At 24.3% G+C, this 24,162-nt stretch overlaps 3 protein-coding genes across 3 annotated transcripts; 2 read left to right on the top strand and 1 right to left on the bottom strand.

Moving 5' to 3' along the window:
- Positions 1-20: 20 nt before the first annotated feature.
- On the top strand, positions 21-6,423 carry LOC122498932 (F-box/LRR-repeat protein 7-like). The gene is made up of 5 exons (XM_043606935.1): positions 21-156; positions 844-951; positions 2,658-3,220; positions 3,397-3,679; positions 5,539-6,423. Exons 2-5 carry the CDS (start codon positions 861-863, stop codon positions 5,952-5,954), a joined length of 1,353 nt encoding a protein of 450 aa, XP_043462870.1. The 5' UTR covers positions 21-156; positions 844-860; the 3' UTR covers positions 5,955-6,423.
- Positions 6,424-6,727: 304 nt separating this feature from the next.
- On the top strand, positions 6,728-15,858 carry LOC122498967 (flavin reductase (NADPH)). Its single transcript, XM_043606983.1, has 5 exons — positions 6,728-6,996; positions 8,135-8,299; positions 15,235-15,324; positions 15,408-15,539; positions 15,663-15,858. The coding sequence occupies exons 1-5, from the start codon at positions 6,924-6,926 to the stop codon at positions 15,803-15,805; spliced, it is 603 nt and encodes a 200-aa protein (XP_043462918.1). The 5' UTR covers positions 6,728-6,923; the 3' UTR covers positions 15,806-15,858.
- Positions 15,859-16,210: 352 nt separating this feature from the next.
- On the bottom strand, positions 16,211-23,926 carry LOC122498941 (N-alpha-acetyltransferase 80). The gene is made up of 4 exons (XM_043606947.1): positions 23,697-23,926; positions 20,902-21,015; positions 20,518-20,648; positions 16,211-16,728 (listed from the first exon to the last, which is right to left on the bottom strand). The coding sequence occupies exons 1-4, from the start codon at positions 23,723-23,725 to the stop codon at positions 16,322-16,324; spliced, it is 681 nt and encodes a 226-aa protein (XP_043462882.1). The 5' UTR covers positions 23,726-23,926; the 3' UTR covers positions 16,211-16,321.
- Between the last annotated feature and the right edge of the window lie 236 nt (positions 23,927-24,162).

Genomic DNA, 24,162 nt, shown 5'->3' with positions numbered 1-24,162 from the left:
AAAGAAAAATGTTTGTAAACAAAAACGTTTGCGGCGCGTTTCTCTCTAACGGTTGCGGAATAAATTTTTGTTTTACTTACAGTTTACGATATTAAAATGATTCTTTTATTTATTAATTAAAATCAATTATTTGAGTATGTATTGAATATTAGGACGGTAAGTTGAAAGATACGTTTAAATCAACGAAAATATGAAATTACTTTACGTTATTTAGAAAGTTTATAAAGAAACCTTTGACGAGTTTTACTTTTAATTTTATTAATTTTAATTGAAGGTTTTATAAAAAACAATAACGTTAGGGGAAGATTTTTTTGGCCGTTACGTAAAATATTGGAATAATTATTAGGTTTTGGACTTTGTCTATAAAATTCTGCAAAATGGCAAATTGGAAAACATAACCTAAAAAAGTACCTTTTTTTCCTTATTTTAACGATTTTAATGTATTATTTATATTTTTACTTACAGTATTTGTTTATATATTTATTTTTTATTATTATTATTATTTATTTTATTACTTTATTTATAATTATTATTACTAATTTTTAGTTTGAATTTTTATTGTTCGATTTTGTCCTATTTTACCTCGAACAATAGAATAATTTCATTGTTTATTTTTGTTTATTTATTTTAGCAGTAAACTGGCTACAAAAATGCCTTTTTATGCAAAATATTAATTTATAAATATTTAATTATAATTTAATATAGGTACACGTTCCAAATAATTTAATTATTTATTATAAATAAATAATTAATAAATTAAATGTATTGTATTGATTTTATTTATTGAAATTTAATAGTTTAATTATGAATACCAAACTAATATTTTTCTTTTCCCTTTTTCAGGTGTCAATTATTTTACGATGGCTTTTAATTTTTTAAGATTGAACGATGATTGTCTTTTACATATTTTTCAATATCTTCCAATCGTCGATAAAATAAAAATTGAAAGAGGTAATTTAAAATATAAAATTTGTCATTATCTTTTTTACAACTAATTTTAGATTTGATTCAAAAAGAATTTTTTTTGTATTAAAAATTCAATTACATATTTTTATAAATAATAAAATTCTTCACAGGAATTTAATTATTTTCAAAAATTTTAATAAAATTCTTCGCAAGAATCAAATTATTTTCATAAATAGTATTGAAATTTAATTATTTTTAAAAATATTAATAAAATTCCTTTAAAAAATTCAATTATTTTCATAAATAATAAAATTCTTCTCAGGAATTCAATTATTTTCAAAATTTTTTAATGAAATTCATATAAACAATATTCAATTATTAATTTTAAAAATGTTATTATAATTCGTCGAAACAATTCAATTATATTTAAAAATTTGTGGATAAAATTCTTGAATTGAATTCAATTATTCAATAAATTATTTACTTTTGTATTTAAATAATTGAATTCTCGTAGTGTTTCCTAATAAAAATTTATCTAAAAATGAATTTCAGTTAAAATTTAAATAATTTTATCAGAATTTTTAAAAATAATTCTATTTCTTGGAAGCATTATTTTAAAAATTTTGTAGAATAATTGAAATTCTCTAAGAAATTTTTTCATTTACGAAAATAATTGAATTTTTGTGAAGAATATTAAGTATTAACATTTTTGAAAATAATAAAAATTTGAGGTAAAAACTTTCATTAAAATTTCTGAAAACAATCAAATTCTTTTGAAAAATTTTGTTAACGTTTTTTGAAAATAATTGAATTTCTGTGAAGAATCGTATTAAAATTTTTTTAAATAATTAAATTCTTTGTAGAAATTCTATTTTTCATGAAACTAATTAAATTCCTGAGAAGAATTTCATTATTTATGTAAATAATTAAATTACTGCGAAGAATTGTATCAAAATTTTTAAAAATAATTAGATTTTGAAAGTGTTTCAAATTAAAATCTTTGAAAATCTGAATTTTTCATATATTTATAACTAAGAATTTTGTAGAATTAATTTTTTTGAAAAAGTTCAATTGATTTTTTTTGAAGTTTTTATTTTCTAATATAGGTACAATTGAAGAATTTCCGAATAATCCATGAAATTTCTTAAAATTGAATTTTAACCAACGCGATTTAAAAATTCTCAAAGAACTTTTTCAGAAATTATTAAAAATAATTAATTTAGAGAAGTATTTTAGTTAAAAATTCTAGAAAATAATAATTGAATTGAAATGATGGAAATAATTTTGAAAAATTTTTAGTAACAATATTCTTATATTATAGAATAATGATTTTATCACTCGAACATTTTTAATTAAAAATTTCGAAAAATTTAATAATTAAAATTTTAGACTCGGAGTGTTCGATTTCTTCATGTTTTATAATAATTTTCTTATAAGTTGTTGAATTTCAAAAAGGTTTGAATTTGAATGTTTTGATAATTTTAATTCCTGCGGAAAAATAATAATCATTAAATGTTTATTTAAAAAAGAAGTTATTGTTGTTTTCGAATAATTTTGCAATTAAAGAAGTTCGTAAATAAATGTAATAGTAGGTACATTTTTTTGAGTATCTAATCATTTTTAGAGTGAATCAGAATATTCTTTAGGGTAAAAGTCAAAATTTTGTCTGAAAATCAGGGAAAAAGAAAATTAAATTTTTGTGGCAAATTTAATTGTTTAGTTAATGAAAAATAAAATATTTTTCCCCCCAGTTTGTCATCGTTGGCGTGAATTGAGTCTCCAGTCATGGTCAAAATTTCGAAAATTCAATCTCGCACTAAGCACCTGGGGTTTTCCGGAAAACGATAGATTCACTTATGTGGACGCTGAAATTTTGAAACAAGTACTAAATCGTTGCGGACGATTTTTAATTGAAATTGATATTTGCAAACGATTTAATCAGGATGGAACAATTAGACGCAAGGACTCAAATAGAGTTCACATTATTGGTGCAACACGAGATATTTTGAAAATAATCGCCAACAGTTGTACGGAAATTGAAATAATTTTCATATCAGATCCATGTGTAAATTTACCGGGTCTACGGGCATTAATGGAGAGTTGTCCGAAAATTGTGAAATTTTGCTTCGTCTCAAGAAAATGGATATGGGACGAGGATGAACTCAGTGAAATATTTGCCAAAATGGTGAATTTAAAATATTTCAAATTCAGTTGCAATAATATCACTGGCAAGTGTTTAGAAAAATTGCCAATAAATTTAGAGGAACTTCATCTAATGCGAATGATTCACTCTTCATCGACTGCAATTTCAAATGTAAGACAAACTTTTCTTTTAGTTTTCATTTTTTTTTTAGTTTTTCCCAATTCTTTTCATTTGAGAAATTTAATTTTCATTTTGTAAATTATTTAGAATTATTATATAATTAAAAAAAATTTAAAGAAAATATTTTGTTTTTTCAAATTTTCATATCTGATTTTTCAAATTTTTAGGTAATCAACAGACTTTGTAAACTAAAAGCACTGACAATTGATTCGTATCCTACGATAAATGTGGAACTTTTGCGAGCAATTGGCAGTCGTAATGAAAATTTACAAGCTTTGAGATTAAGTGGCTACGTGGGTCTCGATTACATAAAAAAGGAGGAAGTTAAAGAAATTGCTCGTTTCGAAAATTTAAGGATGCTCGATTTTCAACACAATAGCTACATTACTGACAATGCACTCAAAACACTCGCATTTTACTGCCAAAAAATTCAATACATCAATATAAGCAGTATATTTAAAATTTTTATTTTATTTTAATAAAATTCTTCCCAAGAATTCAATTATATTCATAAAAAATAAAATTCTTCTGAAGAATTCAATTATTTTTAAAAATTTTAATAAAGTTTTTTACAAAAATTCAATTATTTTCCTAAATAAAAAAAATTCTTTGCAAGGATTCAATTATTTTTAAAAAGTTTAATAAAATTTCTCACAAGAATTTAATTATTTTCATAAATAATAAAATTCTTCGCAGAGATTCAATTATTTTTGTAAAAAGTAAAATTCTTTGCAGGAATTAAATTATTTTTATAAATATCTAATAAATTTTTTCGTATATGAATTAAATTATTTTTCATTACATAAAAAAATTCTTGGCAGGAATTCAATTATTTTTATAAATATCTAATAAATTTTTTCGTATATGAATTAAATTATTTTTCAATACATCAAAAAATTCTTGGCAGGAATTCCATTACATACTTTCAAAAATGTACATAACATTTTTGGCAAGAATTTAATTATTTTCATAAATAATAAAATTCTTCGCAGGGATTCAATTATTTTTGTAAAAAGTAAAATTCTTTACAGGAGTTCAATTATTTAAAAAAAAATGTTAACAAAATTCGTCGTAAGAATTCAATTATTTTAATAAATAGTAAAATTCTTTGTAGGAAATCAATTATTTTGAAAGATTTCAATAAAATTTTTCGCAAGAATTTAATCATTTTCATAAATAATAAAATTCTTTGCAGGAATTAAATTATTTTCAAAAATTTTTATAATATTCTTCTAAAGAATTCAATTATTTTCATAAATTATATTCATTAATAAAATTTATTATTTTATTTATTATTTTTATTATATTATATTCTTTCCACAAGTTCAAATATTTACAAAAATTTCAATACAATTTTTCTTAAGAATTTAATTAGGTATTGTCATAAATAATAAAATTCTGTGTAAGAATTCAATTATTTTCAAAAAATTTTCTCTAGAATTAAATTATTTTCATAAATAATAAAATTTTTCTTAAGAATTAAATTATTTTTACAAATAATAAAATTTCTAAAATTTTGCTTAAAATTTGTTTTCTAAATCAATTCTTACCGGGAAGTTCTACGAGAATTCAATTATTTAAATACAAAAGTTCAATTTTTTATAATAATTCTTCAGGGTTTTATAATAACACTTCAGGGTTTTTTTTATTAAGTTATTAAAGTAAATATTTGAAAATCAATTTTTTTAATTACGTAGAATTAAAAAGTTTCCTAATAATAAAAACTTAGAAAAAATGGTTTGAAAATAATTGGATTTTTTTTAACAATATTTTGAAATATATTAAAAAATTGTAATCAACTTTTTGAAGAAATTTAATTATAAATCTATAAAAATATATCATTTTTCCAAAATTTTATTGATTAAGTCAATAAATATGAAGATTATTCAAAACAAATTTAATTTACTCTTTTCTGAAGAAAATTTTAAAAAATTATGCGAAGTAAATTTTAAGAATAAATTTTTTAAAAATATTTTGGTTTAATTTTTCGAAAATAATTGAATTTCTCTAAAAGAACTTTTGCGAAAATTTAAAAGTAATTTTTTTCAAAAGGATTTTAATTAAAAATTTCAAAAAAATTTTAATATAAAATTGCCTTAAAAATTTTTCTCTTTATAATTAACTTTTTTAAGAATTTTTAATTGATATGATTCAAAATTTTAATTTTAACGGTGATTTCAATTTAAAAATCGTTTGATATTTAATTTATTAAAAAGAAAAGAAAAAAAAGTATTTCATAGTTTGTATTTCTACGAAATAATTTTTTCATTCGCTTTCTAAAACTTTTATTGCCTCTTTTTTTGTTACAGACTGTTTCGAAATCACAGAAAAGGGAATCGCTCATTTGGCGACGAAACCGCGACTCGAAAATTTAATAGCAAACGGACTGACAAAAGTGACGGGTGAGAATTTCGAGAAAATGATTCATCTAAAAATACTCGTCTGTCGAAATTGTCATCGTTTAAAGGAGGAGAATTTGTGTAATTTAGTGCGTACATCGATGAATCTGGAGAAGCTCGACGCGTCCTGGAATAAATTTAATGTCAATAATTTAATTAATATTGCAAATCAAGTCACAATGAGTAGAAAAGCAAAAATTATTTTAAAACTATTTGTTGGTCATACAAATTATGATGCAGATCAAATGTCAACATCATTAGCAACGAATCCATTTTTTCAAGTTATCGATTCATCAGCCAATGATTGTATATGGGAAATTTTTTGATTCCCTAAAGAGACAGAGAGGGGAATTTTTTCCTTTTATTATATTAAAAGGATAAATATCTATTTAATATTAAAAGTATAAATTACTCGAGAAAATTTAAAAAAAACTGTACATAAATGGAGAAGGAGAAAAATTGTAAATAAAATTTCTCCGAAAGAAGAATATTTTCGGTACAACATTTTAAAGCCGGAAAATATTTATAATATTTGACTTTTAACAAAAACGAAGATACCTTTTGGAAGGGAATCGGTTAACATCAAAAGATTAATTTACTATTTGATTAACTATCGTATTCGTAAATATACGAATAATTTATTTTTATCAATTTCCTTATTTTATAATAATTATAAAATGAATCTAATTTAATAATCGTCTATTTTATAATATTTATTTATTTTTAAATCAAGAACTCGCAGTTATAAAATTATAAAAATAAATTTAAAAAAGGGAAGAAAAGAAAAACGGACAAAAAATTTTCACAAATAACTGAATAACTCGAAAGACGAAAAGGCGTAAAATAAAAAAACACAATAGAAAAGAAAAGAAAATTTTGAAAATTTAAAAAACAAAAGAAAAATTTCAAATAATAAAAATAATTTGTAAATAGAAGCAAAAAAAAAGTGCAAAGGAGACTTATGGAAATTTATCAGTATAGAAATCTGATTTAACAGCCGAGAGTCAATGACTCGTGAGAAAAAATGAATTGAAGTGGGAGTGTGCGAGAAAGAAAAATAAAATGTTTCAAGTTTACTTGGATAAAGTCACGTAGTCAGTGTTCGATTGTCCAAAAAGGAGGGGGAACTGGAAATTCAAATCTTTATTGTCACATAATATATAGTTGTTATAACACACTTTCTCTATAAAACATACACGTACATCGTCGAGATAACAATTTTTCGACGATAATAAAATTTTCTCATTTTTGAAAAAGAAAATTTTTTCTAACAATTTTTTTATTCCAAAACGAAAATGATGAAAATTGTCATTTTTGGTGCCACTGGTAATACCGGTCTATGTTCATTGGAACATGCAGTTCAAAAAGGTACATATATAAAAAAACATTATTTATATATTATAATTTATAGATTTTTCAACAATTTTCATTTTATAAACTCAAAAATAAGTAAATAATAAATTTTGCCTCACTATTATGTAAATTAACTTCAGATGATGATTATTATTTTACGTCAATGTCAATATATGAAAGCAACAAGTCACTATTTATTGTAATACGTTATTTTCCGATCAAAATTTGAAAAATATTTACTCCCATCAAAAGTGATCAAAGTTCGAATATATGTAATTTTCTATATTATTTATAATTAAATCGATAATTATTATTTTATCTACAAATTAATATTTTTATTGTAATTTTAAGTGTAAATTTTAATTGTAAATATATTGTTAAAATTTTTTTTAGATAAACAGGAAATTTTACAAGAAAAAAAAATTATATTAATTAGATTGAAATAATGGAGATAATAAAAATTATACATTGACAATGTAATAGTAAAAATAATAAAATTACAATAATAATGAAAATAATATAATAATAGAATAATAATAATAATAATAATAATAATAATAATAATAATAATAATAATAATTATAGTTCAAAATAAGGAATTACTGAATATAATGTATTATTTATGTTAATTACCTGTTTACTAAATTTTTAAACTTTTCATTAATATTTATAAGAAAAAGAGTTGATATTCACATTATTAAAATTTTTAATAAATTATTATCAGCGTATTTTGTTTTAAATAATTTAAATTTACTTTAGAAATAATGAAAAATTGAAATATATTTTGCATTTCTTCTATTTACAATTTTTCGTTTACTCATGTTGTCAAAGAATTTAAAAATATAAAAAAGTTAGAGAATTAAAATGTAAAAACAAAAAGAAATTCCAAATCCTTATCAAAATAGACAAATTATACTTTTTAAATTATATTTTTAATTAAAATTTAATTCTTAAATTGAACAAAAGAAATGATAAATAAACAATAATGAAGAAAATTGAAAAAAAATTACATTTTTTATAAATGAGAGAAATAATATTTATTTATTTAAATTTGTATGAAAAGAAAAAAATTTATTATAACATGCAAAAAGAAATATAAGAGTTAAAAATTTTTAAAATAAATGAATTTTTCAAACTTTTTTTTTCATTACAGGTCTGAAGGTGAGAGTTTTTGTGAGGGACGCAACGAAAGTACCGGAAAAATTTAAGGGAAAAATTGAAATTAATGTGGGAGATGTAACAAATTCCGAGCAAGTTTCAAAAGCAATTGAAGGAACAAATGCCGTTGTCGTTGTTCTTGGCACAAGAAACGATTTAAGTAAGATATAATATAAAAATATATTATAAAAAAGATTCAAATTTTTAATTTTACAAAAATTCTTCAGAAGAATTAAATTATTTTCAGAATATAATTTAAACTAAATTTCACCAAAAAAGAATTTAAATTTGATTTGGAACCAATTTAATTATTTTTAATGCAATTTTAATAAAAGTCGTTGCAAAAATTGAATTATTTTCATAAAATAATAAATTCTTTTTAAGAATTCAATTATTTTTTACAAATACATAGTAAATTTCTTTACATAAATTCAATTATTTTCAAAACAATTTTAATAGAATTCGTCGCAAGAATTGAATTATATTCATAAATAATAAAATTTTTCTTTAGAATTGAATTAATTCTATAAATATAGTAAAATTCTTTGCAGGAATTAAATTATTTTCAATACAATTTTAATAGAATTCGTCGCAAGAATTGAATTATTTTCATATATAAGAAAATTCTTTACAGGAATTCAATTATTTTCAATACCATTTTAACAACATTCTTGTCTGGAATTCAATTATTGTTATAAATAAAAAAATCTTCGGAGTAATACAATTATTTTCAATACAATTTTAATCAAATTTCTGGAAATACTGCTATTATTTTTTAAAATTTTTCGAAAGAATTGAATTATGATTTAAAATTTTAATAAATTCTTGTAAACAATTCAATTATTTTCATAAATAATAAAATTCCTTGCAGTAATTCAATTATTTTCAATACAATTTTAATAAAATTCGTCGCAAGAATTGAATTATTTTCATAAATAATAAAATTCTTCTTTAGAATTCAATTATTTTTAAAAATTTTAATAAAACTCTTGCCAAAAATGATGAATAATTATGAAGGATGAATTCAATTAGAATAGAATAGAATTTTATTTCATTGATGTTACAATTTTGTTTTACATCTTTGGCAGCCGTATTCCAACATAATACTTAATCTTAATAATACATATTATACTACAATAGATAAAAAAGTAATTTTATATATATCTTTCAAGATTTTTTCTATATTACACAAAAAAATACACCATTTAATGTCTATGTCTTTGGTTAGCACTTTTAATAATTCCTTTCTCCAATTTTCTTGTCGGTTTTCACTCCTCCATATTCTCGACCATTCAGTATTTTGTTTATCTAGTCTTTCGATAATCACATCACATCCGATTACATGTTCCAACGTCTCGTTCACTTTTTTACACGCTCTACAAGTTTTGTTCACATAGCCCTTTTTGTCTTCTTTTACCGGATTGCCGCATCTCCATCTCGCCCAAGTCTCTTTATATTTATTTTTAACTTTCTTCTTTTGCCAATATGTCTCCATCTCTTTATCTTTTTTAATTTCTTTAAAATAGCTGCTATAACTGGATAGGTTTATCCTTGACAAATTCTTCTGTATATCTTGGTCCTTCGCAATTTCCTCTGTTTTTCGGTTAATCTTTTAACCATCCTTTCTATAGAGTTTTCTTCCCAAATCCCTTTGATTAACTCGCCGTCGCCTGTATTCATCAGTGCCAAATCTAGACCTTTCCCCCAATTTGTTGGATTTCCATTAATTATATTCCTTGCTTCTTCCTTCAAACACTTTCTCGGCCATCTGTTCTCATCCATTTTTAATAGTTTAATTATAAAAGCTCCTGCTCTTTTTCTTGCCTGTATCTCTATACTTCCTCTTCCCGCTTCCATCTTCCAGATATAATCTGGTGTAGTTTTCGATAATCCCATACTTGTCTTCACGTATCGACTTTAGATTGTTTCAATGACTTCCCTTCTTTCCCAGCCCCACAATTCAACCCCATACATTGCTGCTGCTTTTACCGTTGCATCCATGAAATACAGTTTCCTTTTTAAGTCTGAAATTGCTGCTCTTCTAGTTTCTCCCCATACTTTATTAATATAATTAGTTGCTGAGTTTTTCCAGCAGTTTTATTAACATGCAGACCGTACCGATTTCTAGTTGAGAACCAGAAACCTAGGTATTTGAATTCGCCAACCACTTCCATTTCTTCCTCTTTGTATTTCCAATTTTCAGCTTTTCTCCTTCCTCCATTTCGAAAAATCATTATTTTCGACTTGTCTGTGTTCACTTCCATCTTGTTTTTATCTGACCATTTTTCTAAATGTTTTAGCATTTTATCTAGATCCTTCCCATTTTCTGCCATTAAGACCAAATCGTCAGCAAACAACAGTGCGAATATTTTTACATTCGATCTTGAGCTTAAAGCCGTGCCTCCATCTCCTTTCTTCCTTAATTCTGGTTCAAAGTCATTTATAAAAATGTTAAATAAGACAGGGCTAAGAGGACATCCCTGTCTTACCCCTTTGTTGGTTAGGAATCTCTCTGTCTTCCCTTCTTTTACTAAAATTTCGTTACTAGTTCGTCTATACACTTCTTTTAGCACGTTTATAAATTTGCCTTTAATCCCCATTCGGTCCATTTTCTCCCATAATATTTCTCTGTCTACTAAGTCGAAGGCTTTTTTGAAGTCAATAAAAGCTGTATATAGTTTGCCTCTTTTTTGTTTTAATCTGTTTCCAATTGCTGTGTTTAAAACGAAAACTTGTTCCATGGGTCCTCTTTTACTTCTAAAGCCACTTAGTGCCTCAGTTAATTTTCCCTCTGCTTCCAACCAGTGACCCAGTCTTCTTGCCATTATTGATGCTATGATTTTGTATCCTACATCTAGTAAGGAAATGCCTCTGTAATTCGTCGTTATATTCTCATCACCTTTTTTGAAAATAGTAAAAATAGTTGCAATTCTCCAACTTTCTATCAGTTTTTCTTCTTTCCATAAATCTTGAATTAATTTTATGAATTCCTTCAGGCCTTCTTCTGGCATTCCGCATAGAAATTCTACCGTGATACCATCCTCTCCAGCAGCTTTCCCTTTCTTTAATTTTCTTATGGCATCCAAAATCTCCTCTTGTGTTATGGGATTGTTTAAGTCCTCCTCTCCGTTTTCCTCTTCCTCGTCTTCCTCTCCATTAGAGTTTCCATGACCATTTTCCTCGTGTGTTTTATTTTTATGGTAATCATCTGTACTCGGAGAGTTTTTTGCGTCCTCTTCTCTGTTCTCTAATTCATCAACTCCATCCAATAAATTTTTAAAATGATTAAGCCACGTTTCTTTTTCTATTTTGTTGTTCACCACCTTCCTTTTTTTTCTATACCAATTCATGGCCTTCCACCATTCTGTAATATTCTTACTTTCTGCCACTTTCTTCTGTTTTTCATCTAACCATTCTTTAATTAATCTTTGTCTTAATTCTGACAACTCTTTTCTGCATTCCAGATAAGCCTGTTTGTTAGTCCAATCCCTCCTTTTCCTAAACTTGTGTAGTAATTTAAACAACTCTCTTCTTTTAGCCTTATATTCTCCATTGTCCCATGAACTTTCGTATTCGAACTCTTTTCGGTAGCCAATCCTCATACCAACTTTATCTGCCGCTTCTTTAATTGTTTCCACGATGTCTCTCCATCTTCTTTCCGGGTCCGGATCTTCCAATTTTTCTTTCTCGTTCCAGCAATTTTTCCATTCTTTGTGAAATTCTTCAGTCTTTTCCTCTTTCCATTTTAGTCTGAATACTTTCTTATTAGTTCCTTTTTCATTCTTGATATTTTCGTTCCATTTTAGATGATAAATCACAGGAAGATGATCTGATCCTTCTTGTGTTGGCACTCTCAACCCTTTAAACCATTCTGGTATTCCGTTCTGACCTTCCATTTTAATCATAACTAAGTCCAAGACACTTCCTAGGCCCTTCCCATGTCCAATGTATGTTATTTTACCTTCTTAGATCTTCTTCTGTCCTTCCGTTCATTATAAGCATTGACCTTATTTCACACCAGTTCAAAAGAACCTTTCCTTCTGGTCGCAGTTCTTTATCTTCTGAATTCCTTGGATGTATCAAATCGTCTTCGTCTTCTTTCATTCCACATTCTGCTATTCCTTGTTCATTTCCTATTTTTGCATTCAAGTCTCCTGAAATAATTATTTTTCCTGGATAATCCTCCAGTTCATCTATTTTTTGGTCTAATTTTTTTAAAAATAGCTTCATATTTGTGGGTTTATTATTATATCCGGTAATTAAAATATAGGATTCTTCTCTTTGTTTCCTGTTAATTTCTATCTACAGCCCAAACTCCCATTCTGTTTTCTTCCAGTTCGCTTCCAGACTCTTTTTAATTCCGATTAGCTGCCCTCCACTCGCTCTTTCTTTAGAATGCGTCCTTACTGCTGCCATACCACACCATTCGAATTTGTTGTCTAGCGTCTCTAAGACTTTAACCATCCTCTTTTCTTCTAAAAACGTTTCCTGAAACACTACAATATCCATGCTTTTCCACAAATGTCTATTTTTTTGCACGTTTTTTAAGCCTTGAGCATTCCACTGCATCACAGCAATCTCATCAGTTGTTTCTACTCTCGCCTGTGTTCCGAAATGTATTTTTTCCCTCTTGATATACTTTTTTAAGCTTTAATTATCCGTCTAGTTCATCCCATTCAAGACATGTATCATCCACCCATAACTTCTGATAACCTGTTCTCGCTCTTTTTCGTTGTCGGTTCCAGGCATCCGCTTCTCTTTCTAGCCATGCATGAACTTCCTTTTGCTTTTCTGTTAACCCTCCGTCACACACATGAGAAAAAATTACGACTTTACACACGTTTAGAGGGAATCCCTCACCACATTGTAAAATAAGCAACATTACAACATAAACAAAGGAATCAACAAAAATTTAGTTTTAACACAAACTTGCAAATATGTAGTAAATTATTCTAAATATAAAATTAATAAAATTAATTTTCGGTCTCAAAAATAATAATTAATTACACGAATGCACATCTTCGAAGGAATTCCACTTGACATGTAAAAGTCATGTAACATTAACAAATAAGCAAAAAAATCATTAAACAATTCATTTTAATTATATTTATAATATAATTTTGTCATTAACCAACAGTGGAACAAAAAATGTTTTGAAAACTTGATTTTTTTATTTAACATAACCTCACTTTTTTGAGTTTTTTCTGGCTTTGAAGCTTTATAATTAAATATTAATTATGTTTAAACTAAATGTTTTTTTAGAAATGTGTTGAGGAGTAAATTGTCGAAAGGTATAGAAACTAATTTTATTTTGCAATGAGGAAAACAAAAGTTATTTAAAAAATACTGAAATCGTAGAGGGAATCCCTCCCTAGGTGTGTGACGGAGGGTTAAATCATCCTTTATCCATACTCCCCATCCTGAATCCTTTAAAGTTGATTTTTTCTTCATTAAACTTACTTTTGATGACCAATCTTGTAATCTAACTCTCCAGCCTTCTTCTATCCTTTCTAATCGTTCTATTCTTATTTCTAACTTAAGCACGTTAGAAAACCAGTTTTCTAATTCCTGTTTTTTCTCATTTGTAATTAGTGTTAGCCCAACAATAATCACATTTTTCTTCTTAACTCTTCTCACCTTTCTCTCATCCTCCCATTTTTCCGCACTTAATTTTTCTGACAATTTGTTGATTTGCTCTGAAGTTTGAACAGATTTTTCTCCTTCCAGTGTTATCCAATCTTTCTGATAGCGAATTAACAAGTACCGGGATTTTTATCATTGTTGTCGGGTTTTCAAGATAGTTTTGGTTTTTGTCTGAATCAAATCTCTGTTTTATAACTTCATTATGTCTTATATTATCTGTCGCACTTGATTTATTTGCCGTTACTTCGTAGCCTTTTAATTGTTCAGATATCCAATCTTCTTTCATTTTCAGTATATATTCTAATTTCTTCGTTTTCTCTTTGTAATATTCAACTTCTTTTTTCAAATCTGCCAATTCAGCTTCGTTTTCTGCTTCCTGAATTCTAGTTCTTTCACAGTTGATGCACTTATCATTTTCCGTTTTCCTATCTTCTAATTCATTCCTTATCAATTTTTCTATTTCTGCCATTCTTTTTTCCCACTTTACTTCTTCCTCTCTTTTCCATTCCTCTGTTGTATCACACCACGAATTTATCATAACTTCTAACCTTTTTATTTTTATATAACTAAGAGATCGTACTAATGGAGTTATAAATGAATCATCCTCAGCGGAGTCAGAGTCTGAGTTTTCTTCCGAGCAACTAGTTAAATCCCCTTCTGATTCACCTTTGTTTTTATCACTGTTTTCATCGACACTTTTATTTTTATTCAACCAAATAATGTCTAGTTTAGCATTGTTATTATGTTTTTTATTTTTTGAGCCGGCAGGTCTGCCTCTGCCTCTCTTTTCCTTTTCTGGTTCTTTATGTGTTCCATTTCCTTTCTTATAGGTGTCACTACCTACTTCTTTCATTTCCGCTTTTGCGCAACTTTCTTTTCTATCATCCATTTTTCCTAACCTCAAAAATAGACAGACACACATAAAAAATCAACACTTTATTCACTACCCACAATTAACACATAAAATAATTCGAAATTACTTTAACCAGGTCTTAATACTTCCTCATAAAAGCACATTTGAACACTTATTCTCACTTTTTCATCTAAATAATTCGATTTTTTCTACTCTGATTTGCGACACGCACCTCTCACGTACAATACTCAACCGGAAGTCCAGGATGAATTCAATTATTTTCAGAAATAATAAAATTGTTCCTAAGAATTCAATTATTATTTTCAATAAAATTATAATAAAATTCTTCGCAAGAATATTGAATTATTATTTTAAAAATTTTTAATGAAATCCTTAGCAGAAATTCAGTTGTTTTAAAAAAAATGAAAAGAATCCAATATTAACGCAAAATTATGGAAAATTACATAATTTCTCAATTTTTCTTGCGAAAATATTTCTACAAAACCTAATCTCTGAATAAGAAAAGAATAAATCTGAATCTTAAAACTTTATTATTACATATTCAGTTTCTCATTTCTGTAATTTTTTTTTCTTTTCAGAACCCACAACACTTTTTTCTCAAGGAATAAAAAATATCATCAACGGAATGAAAAAGCACAAAGTTGAACTTATTTCTGTTTGCTTATCGGGTAATTAAAGATATAATTATTTATTAAATAATAAAAAAAACCAGTAAAAGACTAAAATAAAGAAAAAATAATTTTTTTTCCAGCCTTTCTTTTTTATGAACCTGAAAAAGTTCCCCCGGTCTTTAAAGATATAACTGAGGATCATCGAAAAATGCAAAATTTAATTAAGGACAGCGGTTTAAAATGGATTTCCGTATTTCCACCGCATATTGCAGGTAAAATATAAATGAAAATTTAATCTATTTTAATATATTAATTTCTTAAAATGATAATTTATTTTTTTTTTGGTACTGCAAAAAAGGAAAAGGATTAATATTATTGAATTTTTTCTTTTTTAGAGGAACGACATTCCATAGTCACTGTAAAACATGACGAGTCACCAGGTCGTACAATTTCAAAATATTACTTAGCCGAATTTCTCGTCGATTGCCTTGACAATCCCGAGCATTATCAACGAGTCTGTGGTCTAACATCGGTGTAAAAAAATTTTCTTTTAGTAAATTATCAAATTTATAGACTTCGAAAATAATAATAGAAAAATAAAAAATAGTTATTCAAATTTTCTAAATTTATAGAATCGATTAGAAGATAAGAATTTAAATAATTATAAAAATTTCAAAGTCCTTCAAATTTTATTGTTACAAATAAATTGATAAAAATAGCATTAAAAAAAATAATATAGAGAAGAGGAAAAATTCCAGTAACTTACATTTTTAGCGAATTTAATTAACAGAATATTAAAAAAAAAGTAAAAATAATTGAAACTTTTTAAACCTTTTGCACGGGAATTGATATAGAAAAAGTTTTCCTAAAGAATTGACAAGAGAGCAATAATAATAATATAATATATTTTATTCATTTGTACATTTTCGAATCTTTGTTTCGTTTTTTCTTCTTTCTTTTTATAATATATATATATATATAATATAGAGGTATCTGGTTGTAATTTTTTATAAATAAAGAATATTTTAATTATTTATAAACATAAAAATAAATTTCATGACAATTTTTTACACATATAAGTGTAAGGCGATTCGTATTGTCGTTTTTTTTCAATAAAATTTGGCAATGGTGGTGGAGTTGGTGCTCCGGAAAATGCATTCTTTTGTATCTCCTTACGTCGTTCGTTGTTATTATTATTATTCTTATTATTTTCAATGATAATATTTTTAATGAGATTTATCTCCTTTTCTTTATCAATGTCATTAATTGAATTCATATATTCCATTAGTGTATAAAGATTTAATGGTTCGCTTATTGAATAGCCATTTTTTCTATAAAAACCCTCTTGATCGCGTGTTGTCAATAAAACTTGTTTTATTCCTCTCTTCGCCACATATTGTTCAACGCCACGCAATAATATTGAGCCCAGGCCTTGTGAACGATTTTCCCGACTGATCATAACTGAGGAGGCAAGAGGAAGAGAAAGAAATCAATTAAATTAAGAATTAAATATTAATATAATACAGCTATAGAAATTGTAAAAAATAAAATAGAAAATAAAAATAAATGAATATAAAAAAATTATAAATAAGTAAATAAATAAATTATAAAAAAAATACTAATAATATAATTAAATAACAGCGCCAATCAATACTTTACTTAAGAAATAATAGGACAATAATAGAATAATAGGAAAATAATGAAATTAAAAATAAAATTAAAATAAAATTTTAATTATAATTTACGAAAATAAATTTATAAAGTTTACTTCATGAATTTTGCTTTTTTGGTAATTGTGTAATATAATAATAATTATCAGGGTTGCCACTAAAATTTAATTTTGTTTTTCCCTGATTCTCAGCCAAACTTTGACTTATTACCCTAAAGAATATTCTGATTCACTCCAAAAATGATTAAATAGGGGAGAGGGCCCTAAGGTGGTCACCCATCTTTTGAACGACTGTAGATTTCAAATGAAATTATATATAAAGGTCAATAATACGGCGTTTGAAACTTTATCTTATTACCTAACTTCCTATCATAAAGTTTTTTTTATTTCATTAATAAAAAAAAAGTTATGGCACTTTTTAAAAAAAGTTGAAAATTCGACTTTTAAAAAAGTGGCCCCAAGGTGGTCACCATACAAAAATTCACTAAAAAAGTTTTAAAAAAATGTAAAAAACGTATTACTAAGTTGTTTATTTAATATTAATTGTTTTTCAGGATCACAGAAACATATTACATATTTTTTTTGCACTTTGTCCTTTCGTCAAAAATGATACTTTTTGTGTATGTATTAGATAGGTAAACTTTTGAAAATAATTCTATTTTATTATTATTCATCATAAAACTTAAAAATTGATAAAATTCGCATTCACAGTGATAAATGTTGATAAATATGGCGTATAAACATATTTTCATAAAAAATCAAAAGTGACCACCTTGTGGCCAAAAAAGTGTCCACCTTAGGGCCAAGAAAGAATTTTTTAAACGTTAATGAAAAAATTTTTTAAAGCACAATATTAATTATATTCATTTGGAATATTATTGTACGATATATAAAGATAATTATAACGATTTTTACTAATTTAAAATGGTTAATTTCGATGATTTTAACACCCTGAGAAAAAAATTTTTCGATCATTTAAAAACAGAAATTTTACGACGTTCACGTTACAAAGAGACTCATACGACTATTTACCTCAAAACTTTACTAAAATCTTTGTCTTCTCAAATAATAACAATAACAAAAAACATTTGAAGATACTAACTAATATACAAAAATTTTCTTAGGGTGACCACCTTAAGGGCCCTGACCACCTTGGGGCCCTCTCCCCTACTCAAAAAAATGTTCTTTACTTACGAATTTCTTTAATTGTAAAATTATTCGAAAACAACAAAAACTTCTTTTTTAAATAAATATTTAATCATTAGAATTTTTCCATAGGAATTAAGATTTTCAAAACATTCAAATTCAAACCTTTTTGAAATTCAACAACTCATAAGAAAATTATTATAAAACAAAAAGAAATCGAGTCTTCGACTCGGAGTCATCGATTTTATATTATAAGAATATTGTTAATGTAACGGTTTAAAAATTATTTTCATCATTTTAATTCAATTATTATTTTCTAGAATTTTTAACTAAAAATCTTCTCCAAATCAATTAATTTTAATAATTTTTGAAAGAAAATTTTTTTGAGAATTTTCAAATCCATTTGTTTACAATTAAATTTTACACGAAATTTCGATTAATCGTAAATTCTTTAATTAAATGTATATTAGAAAATAAAAACTTGAAACTTAATTTCAAACAAAGAATTCAAATAAACATTTTCAAAAAAATAAATTCTACAGAATTGTTAGTTAAAAGTATGAAAAATTCAAATTTTCAAAGATTTTAATTTGAATCTTTTCAAAATCCAATTATTTCTAAAAATTCACGCTATAATAATTTTAATATTCAATTATTAAATAGGTAAAATTTGAAACTGAAACTCATTTTTAAATAAATTCTTATCAAAAAATTCTACGAGAATTCATTTATTTAAATACAAAAATAAATAGTTTATTGAATAACTAAATGTTTCCTAAAATTGAATTCTCATAAAGAATTGTATCCAAATTTTTCAAAATAACTGAGTAATTGAACGTTTCTTGAAATTTATGAAAATAATTGTTGAATCCATGTAAAAAATTTTATTATTTATAAAAATAATTGAAATATTGCGAAAATTTTTTTAAAAATTTTGAAAAACCTTATTAAATTCTTTTGAAGAATTTCTTTGAATTTCTTTCTCAATTAATGCAGTTTCTTTAATAATTTTAACTGAAAATATTGAAAATTATAAAGAATTTCTTTCAAGTTTTTAAAATAATCGTGTTTGTTAATAATTAAAATTAAACATTTGATTATTGAACTTAAATACAACTTCTGGAAAATAATTGAATTCTTCTCAGAATTTTGTTACAATTTTTTAAAATAATTTAATGCAGACAAGAAATTTTATTAAAATATTTTTAAAAAATTGAATTCTTTCAAAATATATCTTTTATTTTTGTTAATAATTATAATTAATAAGTTTACTATTCAATTTTATTAAAATTATTAATAGAAAAATAAATTTTTTTAAACAATTTTCTTAGAGTTTCGTACAGTTTTTCTTAATAATTAAATTATTTTCAAGAATTTCTATAAGTTTTTTGAAAATAATGTCGCTTTTTGAATAGTATTAATTGAAAATTTTGAAAAATAATTGATTTAAATAAGATATGTTTTTTCAATTTTTAAAATAATCTTGTTTGTTAATTATGTAGTTATCATTAAAAATTTGATTACTGAATGTTTTTAAAATTGTGTTAAAAATAATTGAATTCCTGAGAAAAATTTTTTATTTATGAAAGTAATTTAGGTAATTCTTGTGAAGAATTTTATTAAAATTTTGAAAATAATTGAATTTTATCAAGAAGTTTTATTCAAATTGTACTCAAAATAATTGAATTCCTCCGAATAATGATTGAATTTCGGAGAAGAATTTTATTATTTATAAAAATAATTGAAATTTTGAGGAAATTTAAAAAAAATTTTTGAACATAAATGAATTTTTGCGAAGAATTTTATTACTTTTAAAAATAATTGAATTTCTGCAAGTATTTGAAAAACTTTTCCAAAATTCAATTTTTGTTAGTGCTTTTAAATCTAAGTTCTTTAAAATTTTTAATTAAATTAATTGATAATTGAAATTTTCTAAAATTTCAAATTAACCCTCCTGCGTAAAAAGCCGAATATATTCGTCCAATCATTTTTGTTAATAACTTTTGTTTAAATTAACATTAAGTGATCTATCAAGTTGCAAATTATTTCTTAAGGATAAACGAATGTTATAAAATTATTTAGGACAATGCATATTATTTATTTAACAATAAATATAACTTTAAAAATGTTTAAAACGTATAATGTATAAGTATAATAATTTGATGATAGTTCTTCACGAATTAAGTTATTTAAAAAGAAATTATTGTCAGAAATAGAAAAATTTGAAGGTTTTTTATTAGAAATCGTGGTAATTTTATAGTTTATGAGGTAAACGAAAAATATACCAAAGTTCAGAATTTTCTTATGAATTCTAAAAATTTAATTTTTTCCAGTACTTTTAGTAAAAATCCCTGACTTTTCCCTGAATTTCCTAACTTCTCTAAACTGTGGCAACCCTTATTATGTTATTATTTTCGGGAAAATTTATCACTCACATGATTCAATAACACAGCAGTCGTCTATGCTGGGTATTAAAGAAATTTTACAATGTCCAATGACTTTGTCATTGTCGAGAAGAATTAGAGACGTTGGAAATTTATCACACGAGGAACTCAAACTGATGAGTCTGTAAAAAAGAAAATAGAAGTATTTTTCTTTTTAAAGTAATATTTACAAAAAATACTTTCTCAATTTGTTATTATCTTCTCAATGCCCTCTTAGTTTTTTTTACGAGAAGGTAAATTAATATTGAAAAAGTGAATAAAGAAATATAGAGAAAATTTTCCATTTACGTTAAAAGTGAAAATTTATTATTAAATTTTAGTGAATAGAAAATTTTGTCTCTTTTTTCATGTGAATTAATTAAGTAATTAACATACCGTGCTTTATCACTTCGACGCCATTCTGAATTTAATAATTTACAGCACTGATTTATTAATTCTGGTCTGTGATGAAGTGGAATGATGTTGTACGGTGTATCTTTCATAATTTCTCTGAAAAAAGTAAGAAAAAAATAGAATTAAATTAAATTTTAAAATTAAAAGAATTAAAGTTAAAAATTAATAATAACATAAATATAAATAATAAACTATAAAAATAAAATAAAAAAACTAGAAACAATAATAAAAAAATTATTTTAAATAGAAATTAGGAAATAATAACGAAAATTATAGTAAAAATCGAAATTTTAGGAATAATATCAAAATAAAAAAGTAGAAATTATGAAACAAGGAAAATTGAAATAAAAGAAAAATAGAAAATAAAAAAATTGTAATTAACAAAAAATTAAAAATAATCACAAAAACACTTACAGTGCACTTCGCTTGCTAAAAATAGCCCGATAATATATTTCTAAAACCACCATTTTCGTCCGATTGTTTTTCTTTTCGTTTCTTTTTAAAAATTCACGTTTAATATAGAAAAAAAATAATTAAGCAAATAATTCACGTAAAAAAAATTGAAATAAAAATAAAAATTGCGAACGATACGGTTCGATGTCAGGCCATGACAATGGATTTTAAAATGAACACTTGGCGCTAACACAAGAAGTTCAAATCTAATTTAAACCCATTTGCATCTCGAAGATTTAATTCATTGGGTGTTTTCAGTCACTAGTTTTATTTTTTTTTTTATTTTTATTTTCTTTTTTTTTATTCTCGTCGTTCCACATCCTTCTCTATTTAATCGAAATTGTACGTATACAAAACAGTGGATTTATTATTTCTTTTTTTGCGTCCCGCAAAAATAGCATAGGAAATTTTTTTGTCGGTTAGTAAAGAAAAAAAAAACATTGTAACAAGTTCAATTGGCACTTGTCTTAAATTGGACAAAGTACCTCGATACAATGTACCAGTGTTTTATTAATATTAATTATTATTTAATGAAATTATTATTTAAGTGTTGCAAATGTTATTTTTGTTTAATATTTCTAAAAAATTAAAAAAAATTCTTCGCAAGATTTCAATTTATTTCAATACAATTTTAATAAAATTCTTCGCAGTAATTCAATTATATATAAAAAATTTAATAAAATTTCTTGAAAGAATTCAATTATTTATTTAAAAATTTTGTTAAAATTCTTTAGAAGAATTCCATTAATTTCAGTAAAATTTTTGTTTAAATTCTTGGCAAGAATTCAATTATTTTCTTACATAAAGAAATTATTCGGATTAATTCAAATATTTTCAATACAATTTTCATAAAATTCAATTATTTTTTAAAAATTTTAATAAAAATCCTTGGCAGGATTTCAATTAGTTTCAATACAATTTTAATATTCAATAATTTTCTAAAATTTGAATAAATTCTTGGAAACAATTTAATTATTTTCAAGCAATTTTAATCAAATTCTTCGCATAAATTCAATTATTATTATCAAAATTTTTGTTAAAATTCTTGTCAAGAATTCAATTATTTTCTTAAATAAAGAAATTATTGGGAGGAATTCAATTATTTTCTATACAATTTTAATAAAATTTTTCGCAAAAATTCAATTAATTTCTAAAATAAAAAAATTCTTCGCAAAAATTCAATTATTTTCACGAATAATAAAATTCTTTTCAGGAATTCAATTTCTTTTTAACACAATTTTAATAAAATTCAACAATAAAATTTTTCCTTATAATTAACAGACACGATTCTTTTAAAAAGTTGAAAAAAATTCTTTGTTTATAATTCAATTATTTTCCAAATTTACAATGAAAATTTTTAAAAAATGACTACGTTCATTATTTAAATTATATAAAATAAAAATTAATGGCGAATTTCATTTCGCATCACGAAAAGCAAAAAAAGAAAAAAAGAAAGAAGAAAACGCCACGGGTGTTTTATTTTTAGAGAAGAGCGAACGCCTCTTTAAAAAAAAGAAATTCTGCGAGCAGACGAAGACGAGCAAAGACGAGCTTCTAAATAGCTTCCTCTGAAATTGTTGACCGACTATCTTAATTCTTTTCAAGGTTCTCAGGGTCACTTCCGTAAATTAAAGCCAATCGTCACACAGCGCAAACGATAACACGTTGAAAAAAAACAATAATTCATCACCGGAAGTATAATTATTATTAATTACTTAATTCCACAGTTGTAATAGAAATAATTAATTTTTTTCCCTAGTTTTCAATTTTATTTTTAAGCAAAAGTTTTTGTAATCATTCGTCTAAAAGAATTCATTTGGATTAAGAATTACATAATAGTGAAATAATTATGATAAAAATTAAAATAATAATAATAATAATAATATAGAAATATAATACCTATAATATAGTAAAAAAACGTAAAAATATCATTATTTTTGTAATAAAAGGCCTAAACATGTATTTATCTTTTATTACAAAATAATTAAGAAAACAGCAAATTATAACAAAAAAATCATATAATAATATAATAATAATATATATTGTAATTATAATATAAAAATGATAATAAATATAATAATAATAATAATAATAATAATAATAATAATTAATACAAATAGAATTGCCGATTGAGTAATGTTTACACAAAGATAACCTCAAAAAATTGAAATATTTCTAAATTGAAAGTAGGTCACATAAAATTTTCCCGTTTGGTAATTAAAAGTATAAATAATAAAACTAAAAGTACTGAACAATTGAATCCTATATAAATTAAGTATAATGGAAAACTTAAAGACAGATATAAGAATTATTTAAACATTTACCTGGGATTTCCAAAATTGTCGAAAGACATCAGTTTTTGTATATCTCTGGTATTTTTTTTTAAAGAAAATTTCCTTCTAAATATCAACTATTTTCTCATTAGATTCGCCTATTGGATAGAGTTGGAAAATTCGTTTTATGTAAGAAACCATTTCACAATAATCCAAAAATACTTCACATTTTTTTTTCACAGAAACAGAAAATATACACAAAATATGGGAAATATGTGAGATTTTTGGCAATGTATATGTGAACAATCAGGGGTGTATGTAGAGAAAAAATTACCCCTATTCGAAAAAGAAAATAAACTAAATAATAAAAAAGTACTTTTTTTATCATTATTCTCAACAAATTTAGAACTTAATAAAGTAATTAGAAACAATTGGATTTGAAAATTAAATTAAATTTTGCGAAAAATTAAAATCGTATGTATTGTTACGTTACTGAAAAGTGGTTACCATAATGACC

The sequence above is a fragment of the Leptopilina heterotoma genome, unplaced genomic scaffold (genome assembly GCF_015476425.1).
Source record: "Leptopilina heterotoma isolate Lh14 unplaced genomic scaffold, ASM1547642v1 Lhet_100, whole genome shotgun sequence".
In the NCBI taxonomy this organism is placed as follows: Eukaryota; Metazoa; Arthropoda; class Insecta; order Hymenoptera; family Figitidae; genus Leptopilina; species Leptopilina heterotoma.
This window is presented reverse-complemented; position numbering and strand designations above follow the sequence as displayed.

Coding starts and splice junctions, on each gene's coding strand:
- LOC122498932 (XM_043606935.1), top strand. CDS start 861: ATGGCTTTTAATTTTTTAAGATTGAACGATGATTGTCTTTTACATATT. Junction 952..2,657: donor TAAAATAAAAATTGAAAGAG/GTAATTTAAAAT, acceptor TTTTCCCCCCAG/TTTGTCATCGTTGGCGTGAA. Junction 3,680..5,538: donor TCAATACATCAATATAAGCA/GTATATTTAAAA, acceptor TTTTTGTTACAG/ACTGTTTCGAAATCACAGAA.
- LOC122498967 (XM_043606983.1), top strand. CDS start 6,924: ATGATGAAAATTGTCATTTTTGGTGCCACTGGTAATACCGGTCTATGT. Junction 6,997..8,134: donor GGAACATGCAGTTCAAAAAG/GTACATATATAA, acceptor TTTTCATTACAG/GTCTGAAGGTGAGAGTTTTT. Junction 8,300..15,234: donor TGGCACAAGAAACGATTTAA/GTAAGATATAAT, acceptor TTTTCTTTTCAG/AACCCACAACACTTTTTTCT.
- LOC122498941 (XM_043606947.1), bottom strand. CDS start 23,725: ATGTCTTTCGACAATTTTGGAAATCCCAG. Junction 21,016..23,696: donor GACAATTTTGGAAATCCCAG/GTAAATGTTTAA, acceptor TACTTTTTTCAG/AGAAATTATGAAAGATACAC. Junction 20,649..20,901: donor CGTCGAAGTGATAAAGCACG/GTATGTTAATTA, acceptor TCTTTTTTACAG/ACTCATCAGTTTGAGTTCCT.